Below are 25,348 nucleotides of genomic sequence, written 5' to 3' on the forward strand. Positions count from 1 at the left end.
TCTCAGCGCTATGAAATTGCTTTGCTGGACAGGACCCATCAGTGACGTACACCATTGCATGTGTTCACCTACTCACCTTGTCGTATATTTCTCGCTTCAAAAGAAATGGTCAGTCTTCATAAAGGTCATTTTAAGTCGGAGGTTGCTACGGCGCCGTTATTGAACAGCTGGACCATCGTATCTGACCATGGCGGTCAGGAATACAAAGAACCCAACTGGTTGTTTAACACGGACAGCCCATGTGACCTGCCGTCGAGATTTATCGCTGACATAGTGGCTGTATACCAGATAAAGATACCATTCACATGACTTCTAAGTGTATCTATTTATACTCTGTTTTTAGAGTGAACTGTGCGTGCCCACTGCTTGCTGGGTAGTAAAATGTCTGGGTTAGTCAGTGTGTGTATTGCCTCTATAGAGGCACATGTAACGTCGAAAGATGTTGTGTTGTGTGTGTGTTGTTTAACGTCGCACTCAGCAATATTCAAGCTATATGGCGGCGGTCTGTAAAAAAACGAGTCTGGACCAGACAATCCAGTGATTGATATCATGAGCATCAATCTACGCAATAGGAATACGATGACATGCATCGATAAAGTCAGGGAGCCCGCTCACCCGATCCCGTTAGTCGTCTCTTACGACAAGCATGGGTTAGACCTATTCTAACCCAGATCTTCACGGGTCGTCGAAAGCCATCACAATGTGCTTATAGTTAACGGATGTAACGAACTCCGGTTCTCTCGAAGTCGAATAAAGGTACCAATCTCTATAACGAAACAAAATCCAATCCCCGAGGTGTGGTAGATGTAACGGGAAATATTAGTTGTTGATCTGAAAAACCCGGTTGTCTCGAAGTCGAAGTAACAATCTGCTGTAACAAGCCAAAGTGTGGTAGAAGTAACGGATATAACGAACTCCCCGTATAACCAAGTCAGATATAGGTTATGACGAATCTAACTCTAATCTTGGGTGGGTGGGGGATATAACATATAATAATATTTACCTGAATAACGAAACCCCGTAATAAAGAAATCGGATATGAGTAGCACTCTGTTATAACGAATTCGGAATAACGGAAACTTGTAATCCCTTAGGATTGCTATTATATACAATGGTTAACTTGAATATCGAGTTTCGGCTGTAATGAACTGGTATTGACGTCCCTGGGTTTGATTACATTCGGGTTTGGGTTCGTGGAAATCGCCTCTTTCCTTCCTTCTCCACTAAACATATGTCATGTTTAGGATGTGTATGGCTTTAAGCTACAAGACCCACCACTACCTGGTCACATAATCCTCACAGTTTGAGTTAGTCGGGCTCAATGTTCAAAAGGGGCCAAGATTTATTATAAAAATATTAATAATTTTACCAATGTAGATATATAAAACATATTTATGCCATTCCGTCCATTCATTGTGTAACTGCCAATATTGTTCGTACAATTTTAGACAATGCAACATATGTTTCTAACATATGGTGTGTGAACAAAAGAGTTTTCCATTCCGTTAAACATTTAAACATTTATCATGTATACTACTATGATTGGGTCAGCTTAATACCTCTTGTTCCTTGTAAATAATAACGATGTTTTTCAGAAGTCATTGTTGTGAACACATACTACTAGTTTTATTTTCATGATATGTTTGTTTCCTATTTTTATATAACATATGTATTTAAACTCATATGTGCCATGTACCAGATGCAAATTGCAATATGTTTCACCTTCTGGGTGACATATGTGTGCTGTATGGCAGTATCGGTACTTGCATCAATAGCCTGGTGAGCTACAAAATGTCTGAGCGCCGAGTTGACCCCTGTACAGAAGTGCGTTGAAGCAGTTTTAAGAAACGCTCGTAAAATATATCTGTCAGGACGTGTACATGCTCAACGTGGAATGTTACAAGAGCTGATCGGGTGGTTATGGGGTCGATCCCAGCATTCATGGCGAAAACATTTCAATCGTGACTTAAATTTGAGAACAGTGGACGTTTGAAACACAAAGTGGAAACGTCATCTAACGAGGAAAACCTCCATGCATGGACGAGGTCTTAAGGAAAAAGCCAAACTTCATCCTAGGTGTCGCTGGTTGTAGAAAGAGTAATGTGGTTCAATGTCAAGTACCGGCGGTATAGAGGCTTATAAGTAAGGAACGTTCCTTGATGTTCAGGAAAATACGATTCGATTAGCCTCTTCCAAGGATTGTGCAATTTGAGGTCTGTTTAACAGAAATGAAGATAATGCCATACTGTATGTACGATAGAGTATAGAGCTCTATAAGCTCGTATGTACGATAGTGTATAGAGCTCTATAAGCTTGTATGTACGATAGTGTATAGAGCTCTATAAGCTTGTATGTACGATAGTGTATAGAGCTCTATAAGCGTGTATGTACGATAGAGTATAGAGCTCTATAAGCTCGTATGTACGATAGTGTATAGAGCTCTATAAGCTTGTATGTACGATAGTGTATAGAGCTCTATAAGCTTGTATGTACGATAATGTATAGAGCTCTATAAGCTTGTATGTACGATAGTGTATAGAGCTCTATAAGCTTGTATGTACGATAGTGTATAGAGCTCTATATGCTTGTATGTACGATAGTGTATAGAGCTCTATAAGCTTGTATGTACGATAGTGTATAGAGCTCTATAAGCTTGTATGTACGATAGTGAATAGAGCTCTATAAGCTTGTATGTACGATAATGTATAGAGCTCTATAAGCTTGTATGTACGATAGTGAATAGAGCTCTATAAGCTTGTATGTACGATAATGTATAGAGCTCTATAAGCTTGTATGTACGATAGTGAATAGAGCTCTATAAGCTTGTATGTACGATAGTGAATAGAGCTCTATAAGCTTGTATGTACGATAATGTATAGAGCTCTATAAGCTTGTATGTACGATAGTGAATAGAGCTCTATAAGCTTGTATGTACGATAGTGAATAGAGCTCTATAAGCTTGTATGTACGCTAGTGTATAGATCTCTAAAAGCTTGTATGTACGATAGTGTATAGAGCTCTATAAGCTTGTATGTACGATAGTGTATAAAGCTCTATAAGCTTGTATGTACGATAGTGTATAGAGCTCTATAAGCTTGTATGTACGATAGTGTATAGAGCTCTATAAGCTTGTATGTACGATAGTGAATAGAGCTCTATAAGCTTGTATGTACGATAGTGTATAGAGCTCTATAAGCTTGTATGTACGATAGTGTATAGAGCTCTATAAGCTTGTATGTACGATAGTGAATAGAGCTCTATAAGCTTGTATGTACGATAGTGTATAGATCTCTAAAAGCTTGTATGTACGCTAGTGTATAGAGCTCTATAAGCTTGTATGTACGATAGTGTATAGAGCTCTATAAGCTTGTATGTACGATAGTGAATAGAGCTCTATAAGCTTGTATGTACGATAGTGTATAGAGCTCTACAAGCTTGTATGTACGATAGTGTATAGAGCTCTATAAGCTTGTATGCACGATAGTGTATAGAGCTCTATTGTATGTCTGGTGATGTTCTTCAATCTAAAAGTGTACTTCAGTACTAATAATCTGGTCAACTGTTAAACATAAAAAGTTGGAGATAGCAGACACGCGCGGCAAGTTTTAATAACTTGAATCAAACCCAGCCTACCTCTATAACGCCTGGTGATATATTTTATGTCCGCGTCTTTGCTTGGTCAGAGTTGCGTCCCTTGGCACCCTTGAAACCAATGATTCTGGCTTCGAATCCGGGTTTTCGCACCGATTGTGTTTCTAGGATTGTCAACACCATACCGTACTCGTGGGTTTCACCGAAGTGATAAACGTCTGAGACCTGCATCACTTCGGAACTTTTCTCCCACACGCCGTGATATAACTGGAATATTGTTAAAAGTACTCCCTCACCCACTCACTTTGCATGACAGGGCTAAAGGGGCACTGATCTAACGCAATTCCCCGGACTGGTTGTTGCCTTTGTTATTGTTTTTTCCCCCGTGAGTACCCGGATGATTCGCAACGCAACTGCGCGTGACCAGAGACTGGGCTACCGTCTGCAAGGACAGCTAAATAAACTTTGAGGCTGGAGGCAATATTTGTTTTACGCATTTTTGCATAAACACTGATTGGTTAACTGTGATCTATAAAGATTTCGACAAAGGGCGCATGTTAATTAATTTCTTCAGCCTAAACAAACAGACAAAAAGAACAGCGGAGCTAATCGGATGTCGTTATTTGGAAATACCCCAGATGGTTATAGTTTATACTAAAAAAGGTATCCATGCAGTGAAAGCATTTTCGGATTTCGGCTTGAGTCGATAATACGATTACTACTCCCTTGTTGTCATCCACGTTTTCTCGTATAACCCTACACTTGTGTATTTGTCGTCATTCACTTGATGCTCGGTTAATGAATTTATTACAGATACAATTAGTGGTAGCACCAAATTACCTGACAAAGGTTCCCATTTGGCATTTATTGTGTCTGGGGTAATTATTCAATCTAAATCCAGGTTTGAAGTGAGGTGAAATGTGTGTTATGTAATATGCACGTGGCAGCCCAGCAAGAGATGAATGATCAGTTGATTTACTTTTTTTTGTAAATCAACGGATCGTTCCTAGTCATCAAAGGATTAACAGAAAATACGTTGATTGATTAATCACTGTTATCTTGCACAGTGGATATGTCAAGAGTGCTTACATGTCTAGGTTTACTAAACCAAAGGGAATACACTCATATCATGGCGTGAAGTGCCGATGTAAAAACAACATACTTTGTTCAAAGAGAGATAGATAGATAGATAGATATTCTTTATTTCCTCCAGATATTGAAGATACATATCATATATGATATTATGTATAATTACAGAGCAGTACGGTAGTACAAGTGCAAGTAGCCAGAGTCTGTGTTCTTTATCATTACGTAGCGAAACATATCTATTTAAGTTAAGTCTAGATAGCAGCTTAGAGCATACAGCTTCCTGGTCTGCAGAAATAATCCTTTCCTTAACAATATCAGACCATGCCTTTTTACTTGGGAGGCTACATTTAATTAGATAATCTTCTATTTCTGCATTAAGATTGTATTTTTTGACAAGTCTGAGCATGTTATATACAGGTGACAAAGCACATCGTTTTTTGAAGTTATCCAACGCTATTTCGTATCTAAACTGCCCAAGGCGAGTAATGAATACCTTTTTAAAGACATAGCTGTAACTGGATCGGCATAGTTTTCCAAGTAGTAACAGTGACTGTTTGTCAATATAGGATTGGAGAGATATCAAGCCCATGTTGTCCCCAGCAACAGTACCTGATGTACATTTTGGAAGGCCCTGTATTTTTCTACTGAAATAACGTTGAATAACTTATCGTATTCTTTGAGGGTTAATAGCACCCAGACATAACATCCATAGAGTCCGCATGGGAGTATCACTCGTTCCCAGATCCTTTTCGCTGGGATTGGATTCATGCCTCCAAACTTTAGTCCAGTATCATTATTACTATTTATTAACATTTTTAACTTTTCACAAGCTAATTGTGTTCGTTCTAAGGAAGACTTATCAGAGCTAATCCTGACACCTGCATATATTATAGATTGCAGAAGTGGAACACACATACTGCCCAAGTACAGTGATTGAGAGCTGATAAATTTACGCTGCGCATCAAATATTAGAACAGCGCTTTTCGTGACATTGTACTTAAGCTGCCATTTATATGCATACTGATTTATAACATTGAGAAGATCTTGAAGGCCTGTTGGTGAGCTACTAAACAGTGTTGTATTATCTGCCCAGAGCTGGCCTGGAGTATGTGCCCACGGCAGATTTATTCCGTGCTTAGAGCGTTCCAGCTCGCATAACAGATCATTTATATATAATGTAAAGAGCCAAGCAGATATAACTCTGCCTTGACCAACTCCTTGGCGTACATGAAACAAGTCTGATCTATAGCCTGCAAAGCTGACATAGGAGTACATAGACATATAAGAGCTACGTAGTATTCGCCATGTTTTACCCGTGATACCAAGGTCATAAAGTTTTAGAAAAAGGCCATCTAGCCATACCCTGTCGAAGGCTTTTTCATTATCTAGAAATGCACAGTAGACTGGAGAACTTCTTTCATTGTAATATGCTATTGCCTCTAATAGTGTGAGGGCCGCAGTGTCTGCACCTGCATTCTTGCGAAAGCAAAGAGGCGTTGGTAAGTTGTAGTCCGACGATCAGGCATCAATGCGTAGACTAGGGGATAGGTAATGCTTCCTTTCCGTGCATGCAGTATGTAAAGCTGATTCCAAAGATCTGGGCAGGCGGAGAAAGTACCATCCATGTAGACAATCGAAGCTGACTGGAGGACTCTAAGCTGATCATCAGTTGCAAATACCAGCATGTTGTCTTCTTCACCGTCGGCAAAAAGCAGAAACCACTCACCATCATGGGTCTCTCTCCAGGGTGCTGCAATGTCGACTTCAGCTCTGGTTTTAGGGAGTTTCGGGATGGTGTGACTGCGGTGTCTGTGCATGGCGCTGCCGACTGAGCTGAAGGAGGGAAATATAGCTGCAGCCTCCGGATCATGTCTCAAGACCTCGTCGTTGTAGAGGGCTGGCATAGGAGTGGTTGGTTCTGCTCTTGCTCTCTTTCTTAAGCTGACAATGAACTTGATTCTGCTGGTGTCTTCTGGTGGGTGGTTGTGTACAGTGAAATTTCTAACAAAATTTCCAACTGTTGTACATTTGCCAATGCAGGTCTTAACGGTACATCGCCAATGAGTACCAGTTTGTCTTACTTTGTTCTTGTAGTGGAGATATCCCTGAAAGAGGACCTGGAGAGTACCTCTTTGACTGGTAATGAACTCAACCTGCTGCAAACCTGCCATGATTGTGCATGAAATGTTCAGAGAGATATTTGGAGATTTTACGAGCGCTTCAGCCCATGAAATGTTCACAGACTAGGGGGAATTTATATGTGTAATAAGTAAGTTTTATCAAAACATGCATCTCAACTTTTTGAGTAAGCTCCTACTAGCTCCTAACTAAGTTATTTCCTGAGAATATTCAAACAGAATTACTGGCCTACTCTTATTAATTAATCCGCTAATCATGGGCTGTGACCATTGTTAAGTGGGTAGACTGGCTGTGTTCGTTTAATTAATCCCACCTACTCCACTGTCTTACAATGGGTGTAACCACATAGTCAAGCGCTTCACAATAAACACTGTCCAGCACATTACTAGATGGAAGATATGTTCCTATAATAAAAACAGGAAAATTGTTCAAAGTCAATTTGATACTGATCGTTCGATCATCATCTGGAGTGTTTATCACAGACGAGACACAACAGTCCCATTTACGAACAAATATTGCTACGCCTTCTGAGCATCTAGGTCTTGGTAGTTCTGATTTGTCACATTTGGAATACACATCAAATTCATCATGGATCCCATTTAAGTTGGATTCGTTTTGTCTGTTTAGCCAGTGTTCGGAAATGAACATTATATCACCTTTCAAGTTTATCAGCAAGTTCAGTAGCAGCATGCATAACGCCACGCACATTCCATGTAGCAAGTCTGATCATAAGAAACAAGAGATAGGTCGCAAATAGTCGGGATCTTGATTTACTTGTCATGTTTAAGATCTTGACTGTTCATCATCATTGTGTACATACCATCTTTTGCTGGGAACCCACTCTCTACAGTTGACATTCTCTGGCCAGAATGTATCGTCTTCAAGCATGACCTTGGCACCCTGGTTAGGAACATGGATTCGCATGGTGTACGTTGGGTTATATGTCTTTTAAAATATTTGATTGTTACTGAGACACGCGACATCGAATAGGTTTCTTTGTACAGCTGCAGACGAGTGGGGTATTGTTCCTTTGTGTGGATATTCACGGATACATTCCTCGAACAAGGAAGCTGCCTAAAATTTATACACATAAATTTGGTAGGTTGTAATTATGATATTTGCATTTTGTTTTCCTTCATTTGAACCGATTCGTTCTTGTTTCTCTACGTCCTGGTTGGGAAATTCTTCAATGCGCGATAGACGTTGTTTTCACAGGTCTTTTCCTTTGAAAGCGTGTATATATTACCGTCAATTTGTAAAATTTGATTCTCTCAGGCAATTTATAAAATGTGTAAATATTTCAGTCATTTTGACTAAAAAATCTGTCCAGATTGATTAAGACGATCAAAAGGGCCTAAAAACATCAAAACAGATTATTATGTAAGATTAGAAGCCAAACAACATAGAAATGTACTTTTCAACGTAACATTTTCAGTCTCTTGGTGATTACATTAAACATCAAAATGTTTGGAATTCGTTATCATAATAATACAGATGGAAATGTTTTTCAGTCACTTTGTAAAATAACTGAATATTTAGACGTTTAATAAATTTGTTACACATTTGACAGTAAAAACATATACACTATAAAAAAAGCAATGCTCAGGTGAAATATTTACTTTGTGTTGCAAGTCAAAATAGTGTCAACGAAAATCGCAAAATTACCAAGCAAGTGACTTATCAAAACTTCGTCACCATTACCGATGCTACCCACAAAGATACCTACATTTCCTTATTATCTCGAAAACTGTATATCATTTTGTTGATCAATGTGACCATACGCCCATATTACTACCCATAAAAGTGACAAATGCGCTTACGAATGGCGCAGCAGAGGTCGCGAACTAGTCTAGATTTCTGCTATACATCCGGGTACTCACTCGGAAAAAACAATAACAAAGGCAACAACCAGTCCCGGGGAATTGCTTTAGATCAGTGCCCCTTTAATTAATATTTCAATATGTGGCATGCTTTGCTGACTATAGCCTTCCCTTCTCTCAACGCACTCTCTCAGTGTTTTCTCTGAACAGTTTTCTCATTTAGTTAATCTGTCCATAAAAATGTGAAGTGACCTTTAAAGGAAGGTGTCTGGTACAGAAAGGTTATGGCCATATTTAACATGTATGACTGCTTAACGTTCTTTTCGAAATCAAGTGACATGGTGTCATTGAAGACAACTTACAAAGTATATATAGGTATAGAGGTATAGAGGTGGGCACAAGAGTTTAAGCCTGACAAGCAGAGCCTTGAAGATGACCTCTGTCCTTGAAGGCCTGCCACATCTGAAATGATTCAGACAATCTAGGGTATGACTGACTATTGCTAGTTCAGTAGGCATTTCCGTAGGCACCATCACAAACACATGCAAAGTCAAGTCAATTGCAGCGGATGCTAAGGCCAATTCACAATGCAGTTAATTGGAGACTCTTAAGGTGTACAAAACCTCTGATCGATCATTTGAAATCCTAAATTTGCAAAGATTTTGTTTCTAGCTTCTTCAGAACCATACCGATGGGTCTCACCAAAGTGGTAAACGTTTCAGATGTGCAACACTTCTGACTTTCCTCCCACATCATACTGACACCCATGACATAACTGAAATACTGTTCAAACCAGTGTTCAACCAATCAACAGTGCTGACAGCCTCATTCCCACGAAGATTCTGTCTTACAAGGTCAATAAAAAAACAAACAAAAAATGTCATTTTAATCTAAATTTATTTCATTGAAAGGATGGGGTAGACAGGAAAACACACAAGAGTCATATTGCGCCCATCAACAACATCTATAGACATATTATGGTGACATGCCATGTGTTATAGCCAGGAGAAATAAAATCACTAAGTCTGTTAAAACATTTGAGTTAAAAACAAAAGAAATTCCGCTGTACTTTACTTATTATGTTTTTATTCCTGAGATTTGTTTTAGCTGGAAAGAACACCTTGGGCACACAAATGAGTCAATTTAGTTCGAATGATTCAGGTTTAATTCCCAAGTCTTCAAGATCACAGAAATAAATGTAAGAAAATATTGTACACCTAAGAAATATTTGCACTACGTCCTACATAAGAACATTATAACTTGAGAGAAAATCCTCCTCTCTAAAACTATGTACAATAGGTGTACCTGTAATTCACAATCAATTTCATGCTACAAAATAAGGTTGTGAGTTGTATAGTTGACAGATTTTGGTTCCATGGGTCAATAATTTAGTGATTTCTAAAGAATGCTCAAAAATTTAAAAGGAAAAAAAATGGCATGAAAGAAACCACTCTTAGGGTGCTTGTCCAAACTATTTTGATTATCTTAATTCTCCACAGGAAGAAGACAAACACTTAATATATTTTCTTTGTGAAACTCTGGTCAATCTGTAAACTAAACAATCAACAAGCACCTGCTTAAGTAATACTGCAGATAAGTAAAAAAAGGGTGTTGGATTTGAGAAGACCACATACTCTAGTTCTACAACACAACACATATACTATTGTCACATGATGTGTACATTGATGTCACATGACTCATACATTGATGTCACATGATCACAATGCAAGACAAATTCACATTTGTGACAACATGATTAAAAGAAAACGGTTCAGGTCTGAGACATTATGGATAATATATCCTGTTTCAACACTAAGCAAAACCAATGAATAATCTCATTCAAATTTCTTGTTTTGATTGATGACTTAATCTACTGATCAAATCTGTGTACATGTCCAATAACCTAAGGTGAAAAGTCATACAAATATAATGGCCCTTACATCAGACTGATTTTCCCACCCCTGCATCATTGTCATGACATGAACGGTTGTCACATGACATGTACACTGTTGTCACATGTCATGTAAGTTGTCACATGTCATGTACACTGTCACATGTCATGTAAGTTGTCACATGACATGTACACTGTTGTCACATGAGATGTACACTGTTGTCACATGTCATGTAAGTTGTCACATGACATGTACACTGTTGATACAGATATTTGAGATATAGCAAATTGAGTGACAATGATAAATTGAATGTGGTACAGATGTTGAAATTGTTAACAAACAAAACATACTTTCTTAACAAAGGCAATCAAATTAGTAAGAAATCTTATTCACCCATATTTACAAAACTGGATAAAAAGTTTAATATCAACAAAACACACCCGAATTGTATACATGTTCAGTCTAAAGCCAGGCAAAATGAAGTTCTTGTTCAATGAATTATTTTATTCAATATTCAAAGCAGCAAGAGGCAAATTAAAAAAATGTTATTTACATTGATTTGTTGTTAATTTCATATAAGAATATTGAGAAAAAATGTTCCATCAAAATGCAACCAAACATATTTGAAAAAATGTACAGTTTCAATCAAACATATTTCATTTATTTATTCATTTTAATACTTATTATTCATGGTAGGCTTGTTGGGCAAAAAACGAACGAAAATAAATCAGTCGGGCATACATAATAATCATAACTAAATAATAACGTCTTTGCTGTAACTGCAAATTTTACATTCTCAGCAAATAGCAGGTAAGTGAGTAGCAGCTGTTCTACATAAACACAGGACATTTCCTGTTCTACATACACACAGGAAATGTCCTGTTCTACATAAACACAGGAAATGTCCTGTTCTACATAAACACAGGAAATGTCCTGTTCTACATACACACAGGAAATATCCGGTTCTACATAAACACAGGACATTTCCTGTTCTACATACACACAGGAAATGTCCTGTTCTACACACACACAGGACATTTCCTGTTCTACATACACACAGGAAATGTCCTGTTCTACATACACACAGGAAATGTCCTGTTCTACATACACACAGGAAATGTCCTGTTCTACATACACACAGGAAATGTCCTGTTCTACATACACACAGGAAATGTCCTGTTCTACATACACACAGCTAATGTCATGTTCCTGGGGAAAGCATGGCCACTAGCCTATATCAAAGCCTAGTTTCTACCCTTGCCATATCAAGACCACTTTAATTGGCTCGACCCTGGCCCCACCTCGCGTAAATCACGAGTTGTGCCTCTTGTAATGAAAACGCGCTTTCCAATCAGATTGCTGTTCTGATCTCTTATAGCTTCACAAAGATGGTGACTAACATAGGCGATGACCTAGTCGGACATATAATGAAAGCATTCATGACTTCATCCCTGACAAAAAAAACATAGGCAATTGTTGGGGGTGACATGTCAGTATAGACAGGCAGCAGTAAATCACTTTCATATGAAGGTGTACCAGCCATGGATGTTGATTTTGTGAAACGTTCTCTGATTGGACTATTGATATGTGCGATAGTCCTTTCATATTTAGCACAGGAAATGTGGCTTGGTGTGGCAAGGGTGGAAACAGGGCTTTGATAAAAAGGCTAGTGGACACTCATGCCTCGAGAAGATGAGGAAATATGTACACACAAATGTCCCTTCATCACTGCATGGAAGGTAGGATTCCTGATCTACAGCACTAGAAACTACATATGCCTTGGGAAGCACAACCTGGTCTCACACTCGGAGGCAAGTTCAGGGAAGCACAATGCACCAGTGTTGAGGCAAGAACTATTTCCTGTGGGATATCGTCTGTCATACTTTCGTTGTGGTATGTTCGTAAATCAGGCTGAACTTGGGTGGAGAATGAATGTGACATGAATTATGCAGGAATATACATACTGCAGTTAGCACCATCTTGCCCCCAAAATCTTTCAAGATTTCATGAAATCTTATGAAAAAAATGTAACATGCTTGATTTAGCACGTCCTATATAACCATTATAGCATACCTATTCTAACACTGCCTGTACTGTGGAATCGGAATCGGAATCGGAATTGGAATCGGAATCTTGTCCTTTCAGGATTTTTCAGTGTTTAAAAACATACAAGCCTTTATAATGAAAAGAAAGATCACAACAAATCTCATGAAATAATTTTGGATATTATTTCCTCCACATGCTCACACAAATCAATGTAATAAAAGCTAAAAACATGGTAACAAAATGACAAATGAGAAATACATTTAAGCAAGCCAACTAAGAGAAAGTGGCAATACAAATGGAACTAAGGGAGGTAATGGTTGGTTATTTATACAAACCAGCATGTGTCGTCACTAGGTTTTGACAAGCACACAAGTAAGAAAATATTACAGAGAGAAAGTATTAATTCAAATTTACTGACACAAGACTAATTTTCAAACTGTGATAACAAAAACTATCAAAATGGATGCGGTGTGCGTGAGTCTAGACTGCAACTTTGTAAAACAACATCAGTATGGGCGTATTGAACACATTTTGTACATCTTGATCCCTATGTATACCTGATGCATTCCCACTACAACTCAGGTAACTGAGCTGGATCATTGCCAAAAGAATACAAAATTACCCTGAGGATATCTCATCCATGATGACACATTTAGAAGAAACATGTCACAATACGAGGCCTAATGCTATGACAACTGTCTTTATGGACTGGGAAACAGTTTGTTTTGTTTTGATGAAGCTCAATCGAATGAAACAAATGCCCAGAAATGTCCATGAGTATTGCTGAACGAGATATTTTATTCCTCCCTGACTGTTCAGGAAGTACTTTTAAGTGAAGAACCCTTTCTGTTCATCTCATGACTCAGGCTACATTGAAGCTAGATCTAGTCTCTCTGCAGATGGCTGGCCTCCAAGACTAGATCTAGTCTCTCTACAGACGGCCAGCCTCCAAGACTAAATCTAGTCTCTCTACAGACGGTCGGCCTCCAGGACTAGATCCAGTCTCTCTACATACAGCCAGCCTCCAGGACTAGATCCAGTCTCTCTACAGACGGCCAGCCTCCAGGACTAGATCCAGTCTCTCTACAGATGGCCTCCAAGACTAGATGTAGTCTGTCCATCAGTGGCCTGATTCAAAGACTAGATCTAGTCTCTCTACAACCAGCCAGCATCCAAGACTAGATCTAGTCAGTCCATGTGGGGCTTGTTCCAAGGACTAGATCTCACTAATGGAGGCTGGTTTTCAACACCAGGTCTGTCTGTACTGCATGTGAAACAGGGACACTCATGTCCTGGAGGAGACCAGGTACGTCAAAATATGTTGATCATTAACTGATAAGGATTAGGTGGAGTGAAATACATGTGTGACTTCGATTAATTATCTGACCGTAACATATACATATTACCAAATACTTAAATACTACTTGTTACACAAGCACTCATCTCATTTTCTAAATAAGACACTTTTTACAAAATCATTTTTCTACTATCCATATCAGTTTGAAATCCATGTAATCGAAACCATCACATATATTTCTAAACCATAGAAAAGTATTGTGACTAAGGCAATTCTAATGGAGCTGTGAAGTGATGCCTGGTGTTCAGACATATGATTCAGCCGTCCATCATCTTGGCCTCCTCGGGTGGGACTTCCCCATTGGCTTGATTCGCCCAGTCATCTGCATCCTTCATCTCAACATTGTCGTCCAGCGGTGCATGGCGGTCCTCGGACAGCTCATGGCGGGACAGATGTGCGATGACTCCAGCACCAAAACTGTCACCCAACACGTTCACAGATGTCCTGATTCTGTCCCTGCAAACAGATAATAATGATAATGATAATTGTGAGTGAGTATGGTTTTACGCCTCTTTTAGCAATATTCCAGCAATATCAAGACGGGGGACACCAGAGATGGGCTTCATGATAAAGATAATAATAATAATAATAATAATAATAATAATAATAATAATGATGATGATGATGATGATGATAATAATAATGATGATAACAACAACAACAACAACAACAACATACATATTTGTCATGTATCAAGTCCACACCCAAAAGCATGCTCATAGGGCTCCATTATCACCCAAGTCAATGGATTCCTGTGCTCTCAGCTCCTTGGGGATTATACAACCCAATCTGTCTGTGAGGCAATAGAAGGTTAACTGTCACAATACCATTTCATCCTACCGGGTACCCATTCACAGAGGTATATTTCGAACAAAAGTCACTTGACTCAGGGGACATGAGACATCACACGCGTGTGCTAAATGTGCTTCAGCGTGGCAGGACCAAAGCCCTAGAAACTCTCAGGAGTCAAGTTGCAAAATGCAGTCTCCCATCTAACTATCAGTGGCCTGACTACAAATCGGTACTGAGTAGGACCCAGGTACCTCCAGGACTACCTGGACCCCAGTGGTTAGTCATGTGACATATTGTTTTATGACAAAAAGTAACCAAAACTCCCATGGTTACACTAAAAGTCACTAATAATAATGTTCACATTCCTTCTGAATTTATAGTTTTGAATAAAGATCGTTACATGGTGTATATATCAGTAAAACAATTCCCAATCGGACATTTTGTACCCAAGTCTTGATACCTACAGCAGTTCCCGGGTAGTACGTTTGGCCTCGTCCCTGGCCTATATGGTAGCATAGTGATGAGAATGGCTTGAGAGTGCCTAACATTCTGCTTGTTAATGGTTATAGAGCATCAATTACATTTGGTCCTTTCAGTCCAAAATTGAAGTTGAAGAAAAATTCAGATTATTCAGTTTCAGTTTGTTAAATTAACATAACAACTTTTGTGACTGAAAGTTTGGTTCTTATTTGAGATCTAGATAAATCAAAAGTCCAGAATCAAGAGTCAACATCCTGAGAAGCATGCTTGCAAACTGAACATCATTTCTATAATGCACCGGGGCACGGGTGGCCCAGTCGTCTAAGGCGCCGTGATTCGCTGGGCAGAGTTGCGTCCCCCGGGCATGCCAGAAACCTATGAATGTGGGTTCAAATCCCAGTTTACCCTGATCTTGTGTCTAGGTTTGACAGCACCATACCCGTGTTTGTAGGTTTCACCAAAGTGGTAATTGTCTGAGACATTGTCTATGATGGCGGGTTCGAATCCCGGTTTGCCCTGATTATGTTTCTAGGTTTGGCAGCACCATACCCGTGCTCGTGGGTTTCACCAAAGTGGTTAATGTCAGAGACCTGCATCACTTCAGGCTTTCCTCCCAAATTAAGCTGACATGCCGTGATATAACTGGAATACTGTTAAAAGCGGCGTTAACTCACTCACTCACTTCTATAATGCACAGTTTCACAAACAACACGTTTATTTTTCCTACTGATAATGAGAATCATCTCTCCAACTAATAATAACAATACTTACAAGAACCAATCAACAGCCAGAATAAGACTGACATCGTCAGCAGGAAGCCCAACAGATGTCAACACCATCACCATGGTAACCAGACCAGCACTAGGGATGGCGGCAGCGCCAATACTGGCACATGTTGCTGTCAGACTGAAACAAAATACATCTGTGTCACATACAAAAAAGTGTTAAACATCAGGCTGTATGAGACCCGTGAAGATCCTGGCTAGAATAGGTCTTCAGCAACCCATGCTTATCGTAAGAGGCGACTAACGGGATCGGGTGGTCAGACTCGCTGACTTGGTTGATGCATGTCATCCTATCCCATTTGTGTAAACCCATGCTCATGATGTCAATCATTGGATTTATGCAGACTTCGTGAGTGGAGGAAGCTCCCAGCATTGCAGAACATGCTTCTTGCAAACACTTGGTGGCCTCATTCATTTTCAGTGACCCATTCCTTTAATTTTCACAACTATTTTTGCCTCTTACTCCCAATAAAATCTTGTTTCGTTGAATAATCGAGACAGTAATTCTCCAGCATCATACCAAAACATGTTGATAGTTGGTACTTGTTGCTACGTACCTTGGCATAAATTGGATAAAAATGTAGTGGTCGGCTCGGAGTCAGTATACTGTGTCTGAGTGGGGTATCCATGTTAAACGGCAGCATGGTATCTCAGTGGGCAAAAACAAGGACTGGTCAGCTCAGAGTCAGTATACAGTGTCTGAGTGGGGTATCCATGTTAAACGGCAGCATGGTAACTCAGTGGGCAAAAACAAGGACTGGTCAGCTCAGATTGAGCATACAGTGTCTGAGTGGGGTATCCATGTTCAACTGCAGCATGGTAACTCAGTGGGCTAAAACAAGGACTGGTCGGCTCCGAGTCAGTATACAGTGTCTGAGTGGGGTATCCATGTTAAACTGCAGCATGGTATCTCAGTGGGCAAAAACAAGGACTGGTCAGCTCAGAGTCAGTATACAGTGTCTGAGTGGGGTATCCATGTTAAACGGCAGCATGGTATCTCAGTGGGCAAAAACAAGGACTGGTCAGCTCAGAGTCAGTATACAGTGTCTGAGTAGGGTATCCATGTTCAACTGCAGCATGGTATCTCAGTGGGCAAAAACAAGGACTGGTCAGCTCAGATTGAGCATACAGTGTCTGAGTGGGGTATCCATGTTCAACTGCAGCATGGTAACTCAGTGGGCTAAAACAAGGACTGGTCAGCTCAGAGTCAGTATACAGTGTCTGAGTGGGGTATCCATGTTAAACGGCAGCATGGTATCTCAGTGGGCAAAAACAAGGACTGGTCAGCTCAGAGTCAGTATACAGTGTCTGAGTAGGGTATCCATGTTCAACTGCAGCATGGTATCTCAGTGGGCAAAAACAAGGACTGGTCAGCTCAGATTGAGCATACAGTGTCTGAGTGGGGTATCCATGTTCAACTGCAGCATGGTAACTCAGTGGGCTAAAACAAGGACTGGTCAGCTCAGAGTCAGCATACTGTGTCTGAGTGGGGTATCCATGTTAAACTGCAGCATGGTATCTCAGTGGGCTAAAACATGGACTGGTCAGCTCAGAGTCAGTATACAGTGTCTGAGTGGGGTATCCATGTTAAACGGCAGCATGGTATCTCAGTGGGCTAAAACAAGGACTGGTCAGCTCAGAGTCAGCATACTGTGTCTGAGTGGGGTATCCATGTTAAACTGCGGCATGGTATCTCAGTGGGCTAGCACAATAAGAACAGCATTAGTCCAGGCTTGTACATAAAACGTTTTGAGGGAGTTGTTGATATGAATTTATGGAAACACCAATAATAGCTTATAATGAGTATGGTTACAAATATTCTCAAAAGATGTCGTAATACCTCACCCACATCTGGCATGGTATGAAAGTGTGTTCCCTGGATACCTCATACCAAGAAGTGGGCACCCGTAAAGAAAATGAAGCGCTTCCACTAAATAAAAGACGTTACACTGCCCATTGCAAATGATATGACTTCGCAGTCGTATAAAGAAACATGCCTAATTTCATTACCTGATAGTGATGATCTTGCCAAAGTTGAGGTCAATGCCATTCATCTGTGCAATGAAGATCGGTGCAACAGCTTCATACAGCGCCGTGCCATCCATGTTGATGGTGGAGCCGATGGGCAGGACAAATCTTGTCACACGTCGGTCAATGTTCAAATTTTCTTCCAGACATCGGAATGTCACTGGCAGTGTTGCAGAGCTGACAAAGGTGATAAGATGACAGTATGAGTTACTACTGAATGTCCCTGTCATTTGTAATGCAATCACAGAGATGAGACTGAACATGTCATCTTCTACTGGTGACATGGACCAGTAAACATGAACCTTAGGTACAGAAGCTCACCTTCATCGGGCAATATATTATATTAATATTGTTGGGTTGCAGCTGTTACCATGAACTATATTTGTCCATAAGTTAAAAATAATAAAAAAGACATTTCCTATTTGGGTGTGTGCTGTGAAAGGTTATCTGAATACTTTACTAAGTGTGTTAAGTTTGTGTTGTTGTTAAACCTAGTATATCCTATTTTCTAAAAGTCTAACCTTTTGACCCCTTTTCTCTTCCAGTATAATCTACTGCTTGCATAAACACTTAAGTTTGTCTTCAGCGGAATAGGATATACAATTACGAATTTAGATTATCTTTTCCGCTTTTCTATATTTATGGGTATGATCGAAGGCTCTTTATGGTGTTGTGGGTTACTAATTATATTTAGAAGCATTTTATAAATTGGGTGCACTTTTTTGAGAACATGATGAAGGTGATTATGGAGCCCTGAAAAAGGAGATATTGTTATATGTAGGTAAGGCCAAAAAAATACTGGTGTGGGTTCTCAGGCACCCCCCGCATCATCATAAAGTCTGCTGCACGTTTCGTTTTTATTTCAATTTTCAAAATTCTTTAAAAAATCCTACTACTTAAAAACAATGTGATCCAATATAACTCACTATCTCTTACCTTTACATGCAACACTGCTATAATGTGCATCTTGTGTTATGGTCATGCCAGCAATAGGATTTTGTATGCTTCTTATGTAGGGAGGCCCTTTCCCAGGTTGATGGTAAACAACTGTTTATTTGGTTACTTACTACTTTGAACAAACAAAAAACACTGCCCACCCACACTATATTTTCAAAAGTCATTGCCAGGGAACCAATTCTTTTATTTTTTTCAAGCCAAATATTGGTGTCACTAGAAACTGTTGAACATATATTTGTAGTGGTTGTTGGTGATAACAAATGACCGAAACGCTAATAACATGGTGAGTGCCACAGTGACCATATTGTAACAGGAGGCGATTTAAATTAACTGCCATTGGTTGATGTAATACCTCTGAATGACCAATAAGAATTGAGAAATTTCCAATTTCACGGTAAAATTGGGAATAAACAGTAGAAGAGCAAATGACATGCACATAAATCAAAAGTTGATATTTAATTAAACTGTGCCATCTGTCAGTGCATAATTAAACAGATTGTTTTCATAAAATCTTCTTGGGTGACATTTCTCATATCGACTCTGGAAACCAAGTATTCCACAATACTTATCAGGCCAGTTTATATTCAGATATCAAACATCTGATCCCTTCAATATGACCATATGGCAAAAGCAGATATTCATATTATTCATTAATATTGGTAATTAGTTTCTATACACATTAGTCTATGAATTATATCTCCATATAATGACTTCAACTCTGAGGGTGCCTGATATTGACTGTTATCAGCCAGACAATCATGCAGGTGAAGAGAAAGTAGGGTTCCTTGTATGTTAGCGTTGATGGCATGGCTCAATAATGCTTAAAGTACCTTCCCTGATCCTGACCTGCACTCTTAGTAATCATATATTTAACAACAATACCTTGTTACAATATTTATCACATGAGGAGCATGGGTGGCCCAGTCGTCTAAGGCACAGCAATTCGTCCATTGGGTATGCCAGAAACCTATGATTGTGGGTTTGAATCCTGGTTTACCCTGATCTTGTGTCTAGGCTGGTCAGCACCATACTCATTTTGTGGGTTTCATCAAAGTGGTAAATGTCTGAGACCTGTCATCACTTTGGGCTTTTCTCCCACATTAAGCTGACATGCTGTGATATAACTGGAATACTGTTAAAAGCAGCATTAAACCCAAATCACTCACTCACAAACTCACCATCGTATGAAACCGCAACAAACCAGACAAACACAGGGAAATGATGCATGTATGTGAACATGCTTAATGTACAGTATGATTCACAAAATATATTTGGGCATTCAGAAACTCAGACGTGAAAATGGGTATTTTCAATGGGTAATCTCATGATCACACAAATGATACAATGATAACACTATGGCATTAGATCAAAATTCATTTTTGTTTTGGTTTACTAATGTCATGTGACAAATTCCTGTATGGTGTCAAAAATGCAAACTAGACATTTCCGGGTTTTTTAAAAATCTTGTAAAAATTCTGTTCTCATAATCCAGTTTCTAAAATTACTGAAAAAGAACATTCAAACAAGGAGCCTTGAAGTATTTGGGCCCAGATTGCCCTGGGGACATATTCTGACCAGATATATCTGGTGCCTTACCTTGAGGCTGTACCCAGAGCAGTGACCCAAGCCTGGAGGATGCCGATGAAGAGCTTTAGAGGATTCTTCCTGGTGATGACAAAGTAGATGGCGGGGAGAACAATGACAGCGTGGATGATGAGGCCGGACAACACTGTCAGCATGTACATGCCAAGCTGCTCTCCAACCTTCGCAGGGTCCTCCAAGGACAGGATTTTCCCAATGATCAGGAAGAATATACCAATAGGGGAGTACCTGGAACATATATGTTCTTAGTTGCAAATGGATCACGTTATTAATATGGATGGACCATGTTGGCATACAGATGTTCTGGGTGAATCTAGGGCAGGTAAGGAGAGCAAGAAGATAAAGGTTGGAAATGGATCACATTAGATGGACCATGTTGGCATACAGGTGTCCTGGGTGAATCTAGGGCAGGTAAGGAGAGCAAGAAGATAAAGGTTGGAAATGGATCACATTAGATGGACCATGTTGGCATACAGGTGTCCTGGGTGAATCTAGAGCAGGTAAGGAGGGCAAGAAGATAAAGGTAGCTATGGATTTCATACTAACAATGACTGACAGATGATGACAAATCTATAGAAACTGGAGCCCCAACCACAAGATATTCTCGTCTGTATTCCCCACAGAAGCACCACACTGAAGTACCCACCACATGACCATCCCGACGATCCTCATGATGATCTCATTCAGGATGAAGAAGAAGTCCACCATCAGTTTGGCCTTCTCTGCCATGTTGCTCATGATGATGCCGAACGCTGTACAGAACATGATCAAACCTGAAACACAAGCAGTGAGTGAGTGAGTGAGTGAGTGAGTGAGTGAGTGAGTGAGTGAGTGAGTGAGTGAGTGAGTGAGTGAGTATTGTTCTAGTTCATCTGAGCAATATTCCTCAAGACTCCACACATTGCACCATGTAGGGAATCGAACGAGGTCTAACACCTCCTCTGCCCTTGTGCCCTATGTGGTTTTCAGAACTTAGGATCTGTAATGCTAAAGATTCTTTTGATTCTCATTTGGAAACTTCAAGAATATGAACTTTTTCTTGATAATGATATTTGTAATAATGCATCAGGGCTACGAGGGATGGCTGAAAAGTTATCAGCTTAACCATGATGGACTGGGTTCAAGGAGTTGGTTGCTGATGATGTTTCAAAATAATCCCCTCCAGCCCGATGAGCTCACAACCTCACCTACCTAAAACATTTATTCCATTAGAGTAGGGAAAAGTTCGAATCCATTTTTCTTCCTTCATCAGGATGTAAGTAGTGTTGGCCCCGGTGGAGTTATCTGTCACTGTCGTCATGACGGTTGTCGTGGTGATAGTTTCGTTTAACAGACCAGTCAGATTGGAGTCAACCTCCGCTTCTGGAGCTTTGACGTATACCGTTCTTGTGTGTTGGAACCCTGCCTGGAGAATATTGTCTGGAAATATATTCCTGAAACACAAAGCAACAATGTTGCAGCAACAGCCATGGCATTCCATTTCATACTTAAACAATTGATTAAAGACCTCTCTTACTTCATGTACATAATTCTTATTAGTTTATAATCAACATACAGCTGAAAACTCAGAAAATGAACTTATTAATAGACATGGATGTATTTTCTTAAACTACATGAAGGATCATGTTGTTATGAAGATGATTTTATTTTATGTAGAGTAATTTAAAAAGAAATTTTGTTCAAATGATGATTGGTGAAATATATCTTTGAGAAGATAAATAAGATCAACACAAACAAAACAGTTTTATGAAATATGGCTGATTAATGGATACATCGAAATTAACACAACATTAACAACTATGGACAAACAAATTTGTTCAAACCATCTTACCCTATGCTTTTCTACATATTTTATATATTTATTGATTATTATTCAATAAAAAGTATATGACTAACAAAAACTCAACATTATTTAAATTTACAAATGCATTTTATTATATTAATTCTACATGAGACTATTTAGGCCATAAAGTTTAATTATCAGGTTTGGTCCCACTAAGGACCAAACACCCCACCTCAAACCTTATTATCCCAAAGACAAGAGAAATTGTGCCATGTAACATAAGTAAATGTAAAATGCAAAACATGCGACCCAACTGTAAGGTGAAAACGTGGTGGCTCTGGTGTCATGGGTCAGTTTTAAGACATTTACATTTTATACAAGCTCTTTTCATCATTTATCTTTTGAAACCTTAACAATAAAGTTAATGATTTATGCAAATTAGATTTGTTGAAAAGCTAAATGCCTTGAACTTTTCATAAAAATACATACAGAGAAATAAAATGCCTCATCTCAGATTCTTTAAAAAGATTAGATAAGATGTAATAATGAATTTGTTGTGACCAAAGCACAAACTCATTACCATGAGAGTACTAAAAGTATTGATAGTCACCTCACCCGCCAGTGAGTGAGTGAGTGAGTGAGTGAGTGAGTGAGTGAGTGAGTGAGTGAGTGAGTGAGTTTGGTTTAATCCCGTTTTGAACAGGATTTCAGTTACATCACGGCTCAAACCTTGATGTGTCTGGAAAGCCCAATTTGTGTAGGCCTCAGATATTTACCACTTTACCTATTTAAGGTACTGACAAACCTATAACATAATTAGGGCGAATCTGGTATTTGAACCCACAATCATAGTTTCCTGGCATGCCTAGGGGACACAACTCTGCACTGCAAATTGCTGCATTGTTTTTACTGGCCCCCTGCACCACCTCACCTCTCCAGGAATTATATCCTACTGATAACACAGCTAGCTGCTCGAAATGTAACACTAACATCGAGGTAGTATATGACATTTGACTTACTAGGATCTTTTGAATGAACAGAATAATGGATGACAGACACAGGTAAATAAGAGACAAAATCTAATGTACTTTTTGTCTTGACTAACTTATTCATATTTGTTATTTTCACTATTTCACATATTTTTGTCTTTTGACAAGAAATATTAGTAATGACTATAGATCTAGTATTTTTACCTTATATGACTCAAGCAATGCACTGTGTGACACATGTCACACATGACCACGTGACATTGTAACCAATAACAACCTACACAGGTCAAAGTGACACAGTGAGTCCATTATGTACACTTGACATGGAGGATACAACTCACAACACCTTGATATGCACAATAAACATCAGAATTTCCAAGCTTTGTAAAATACTGCTGACTGATAAAGGTGTGCAGCACTTCTGGCTTCAGCTGAATGAAGTTTGTGTGTCTAGCATTTTCTTTTACAAGTTTTTCTGATTGTATACTCAGTGTTAGACGATCAAACATACCCTTAATGATTAAATGTTTCTTGCCCTAATGTTTGCAGAAGTACCTCTAGATTGGCTTGTCTTATTCTTTAGTGTAATTGTGAGTATACACCTTCCAGTGTCGGCAAATAAGCATATAAGTTATCAATACTATGAACCAAGGTATCCACAAAATGATTTTCAAGAATGTTTTTAAGAAATGATGACCAAAACAGACATTAAACCAAGATTATCTTCATTTCCAAGCAAGTCATGAGCGTAGAGCTGGGACCTGTTCAACGCAGAAATCACAGTGCTACGATTATCGTAAGTCCATTTAAAAGTATGGGAGCGACGATTGTCTAAGCGATAGCTTTGTTAAACAGGGCCCTGGGGCTTGCTGTGAATAAAGAAGTTTGCAATGTTGGTTGGGATTTTTCACGCTAATAGCACACCTGCTAATGATTACTGAACTGCCAATTTCACACATCAATTACCACAGCAATAACAGCAGCTGAGCATATTTAGAGATGTGTTTCTATCCCTAGTATCTTGTCTCCATGCTCTCCTGCATAGAAACAATAAGCAGCTTTTGTGATCAAAATTAGATCATAATAAGATTTGATAAGGACATGTCTGTACTGTATAGATTATGTGTTCCATCGTGTAGACATAATATACTACTCAAAATATGATAAGAATATTTCTGTACATAAAGAAATTGAAATTTCCTATCAAAAATAGAGTAGAATGAAACAGGAATAAACAAAATATGTATTGTGATCACCAAACACTTGCTAAAACAATTTTAATTCCAAATATATGACTAATAGTATATAATAATATAATGGCTAATAATCCTTTATATTCCCAAGGGAATACATTTTTTCCCATAGAACAGATGCTTAATTGATAGAAGGGATATATATGCTGGTTCACTCAAACAACAGAATTGCATAATCTTTAATAATTAATCCGTAATAAAAATACCATAAAAATACATTATCCGCTGTGGTAATAAATTAAACTTCAAAAACTTTACCATAATACAAAGATTATTTATATCTTTTTCAAATACACAAACAAACAATCCCAGAGTGTGATGTTTTGGCTTTTCCAAGGACAGCAATACTATATTTATATGTATATATAGCATACATCACAAGGTTGAGAGCGACTAACGGTCACAGAACAGAACAGCTTTCTAATTCAGAACAGTTGGTGATTTGTCATGGAATGTCAAGGTCACAGGCCCTGCTTGGATGGATTTACGGCTTCAAGAAGTTTGGCTCCTCGGAGTTGCACAAGTTGGTTTCTGAGTAGCAGAGCTCCAGAAAACTTTTTATACAATTGAGTTTTTACTCAATGGTTTCTATTTCAATTGGGTTACTACATTTTTCATTGGGTAACCAATATTTTTTCAATCATCTTTTCATCACTATATTGGGTTTTTCCCAAAATGAGCTAATATCTTGAGATTTCTAAAGAGAAAAAATAATATTTTAGACGTATATAAGGGTTTTAACAAT

The 25,348-nt window shown here is 38.9% G+C and overlaps 1 protein-coding gene across 2 annotated transcripts in view; it reads right to left on the reverse strand.

Annotated features, from left to right (window-relative positions):
- Window positions 1-9,519: 9,519 nt before the first annotated feature.
- The window catches only part of LOC139474829 (excitatory amino acid transporter 2-like), a 79,830-nt gene continuing 64,001 nt past the window's right edge, over window positions 9,520-25,348 (reverse strand). For both annotated transcript variants that reach the window (XM_071257973.1, XM_071257974.1), the window contains 6 exons: window positions 21,770-22,011; window positions 21,225-21,351; window positions 20,573-20,806; window positions 18,002-18,196; window positions 15,978-16,112; window positions 9,520-14,390 (listed from right to left, as the gene is read on the reverse strand). In XM_071257973.1, coding sequence (XP_071114074.1) covers window positions 14,192-14,390; window positions 15,978-16,112; window positions 18,002-18,196; window positions 20,573-20,806; window positions 21,225-21,351; window positions 21,770-22,011 — 1,132 coding nt within the window. In that variant the 3' untranslated portion in view covers window positions 9,520-14,191. The remainder of the gene's footprint in view (window positions 14,391-15,977; window positions 16,113-18,001; window positions 18,197-20,572; window positions 20,807-21,224; window positions 21,352-21,769; window positions 22,012-25,348) is intronic.

The sequence above is a fragment of the Haliotis cracherodii genome, unplaced genomic scaffold (assembly GCF_022045235.1).
Source record: "Haliotis cracherodii isolate W230 unplaced genomic scaffold, xgHalCrac1.p SCAF_3, whole genome shotgun sequence".
Taxonomy (NCBI): domain Eukaryota; kingdom Metazoa; phylum Mollusca; class Gastropoda; order Lepetellida; family Haliotidae; genus Haliotis; species Haliotis cracherodii.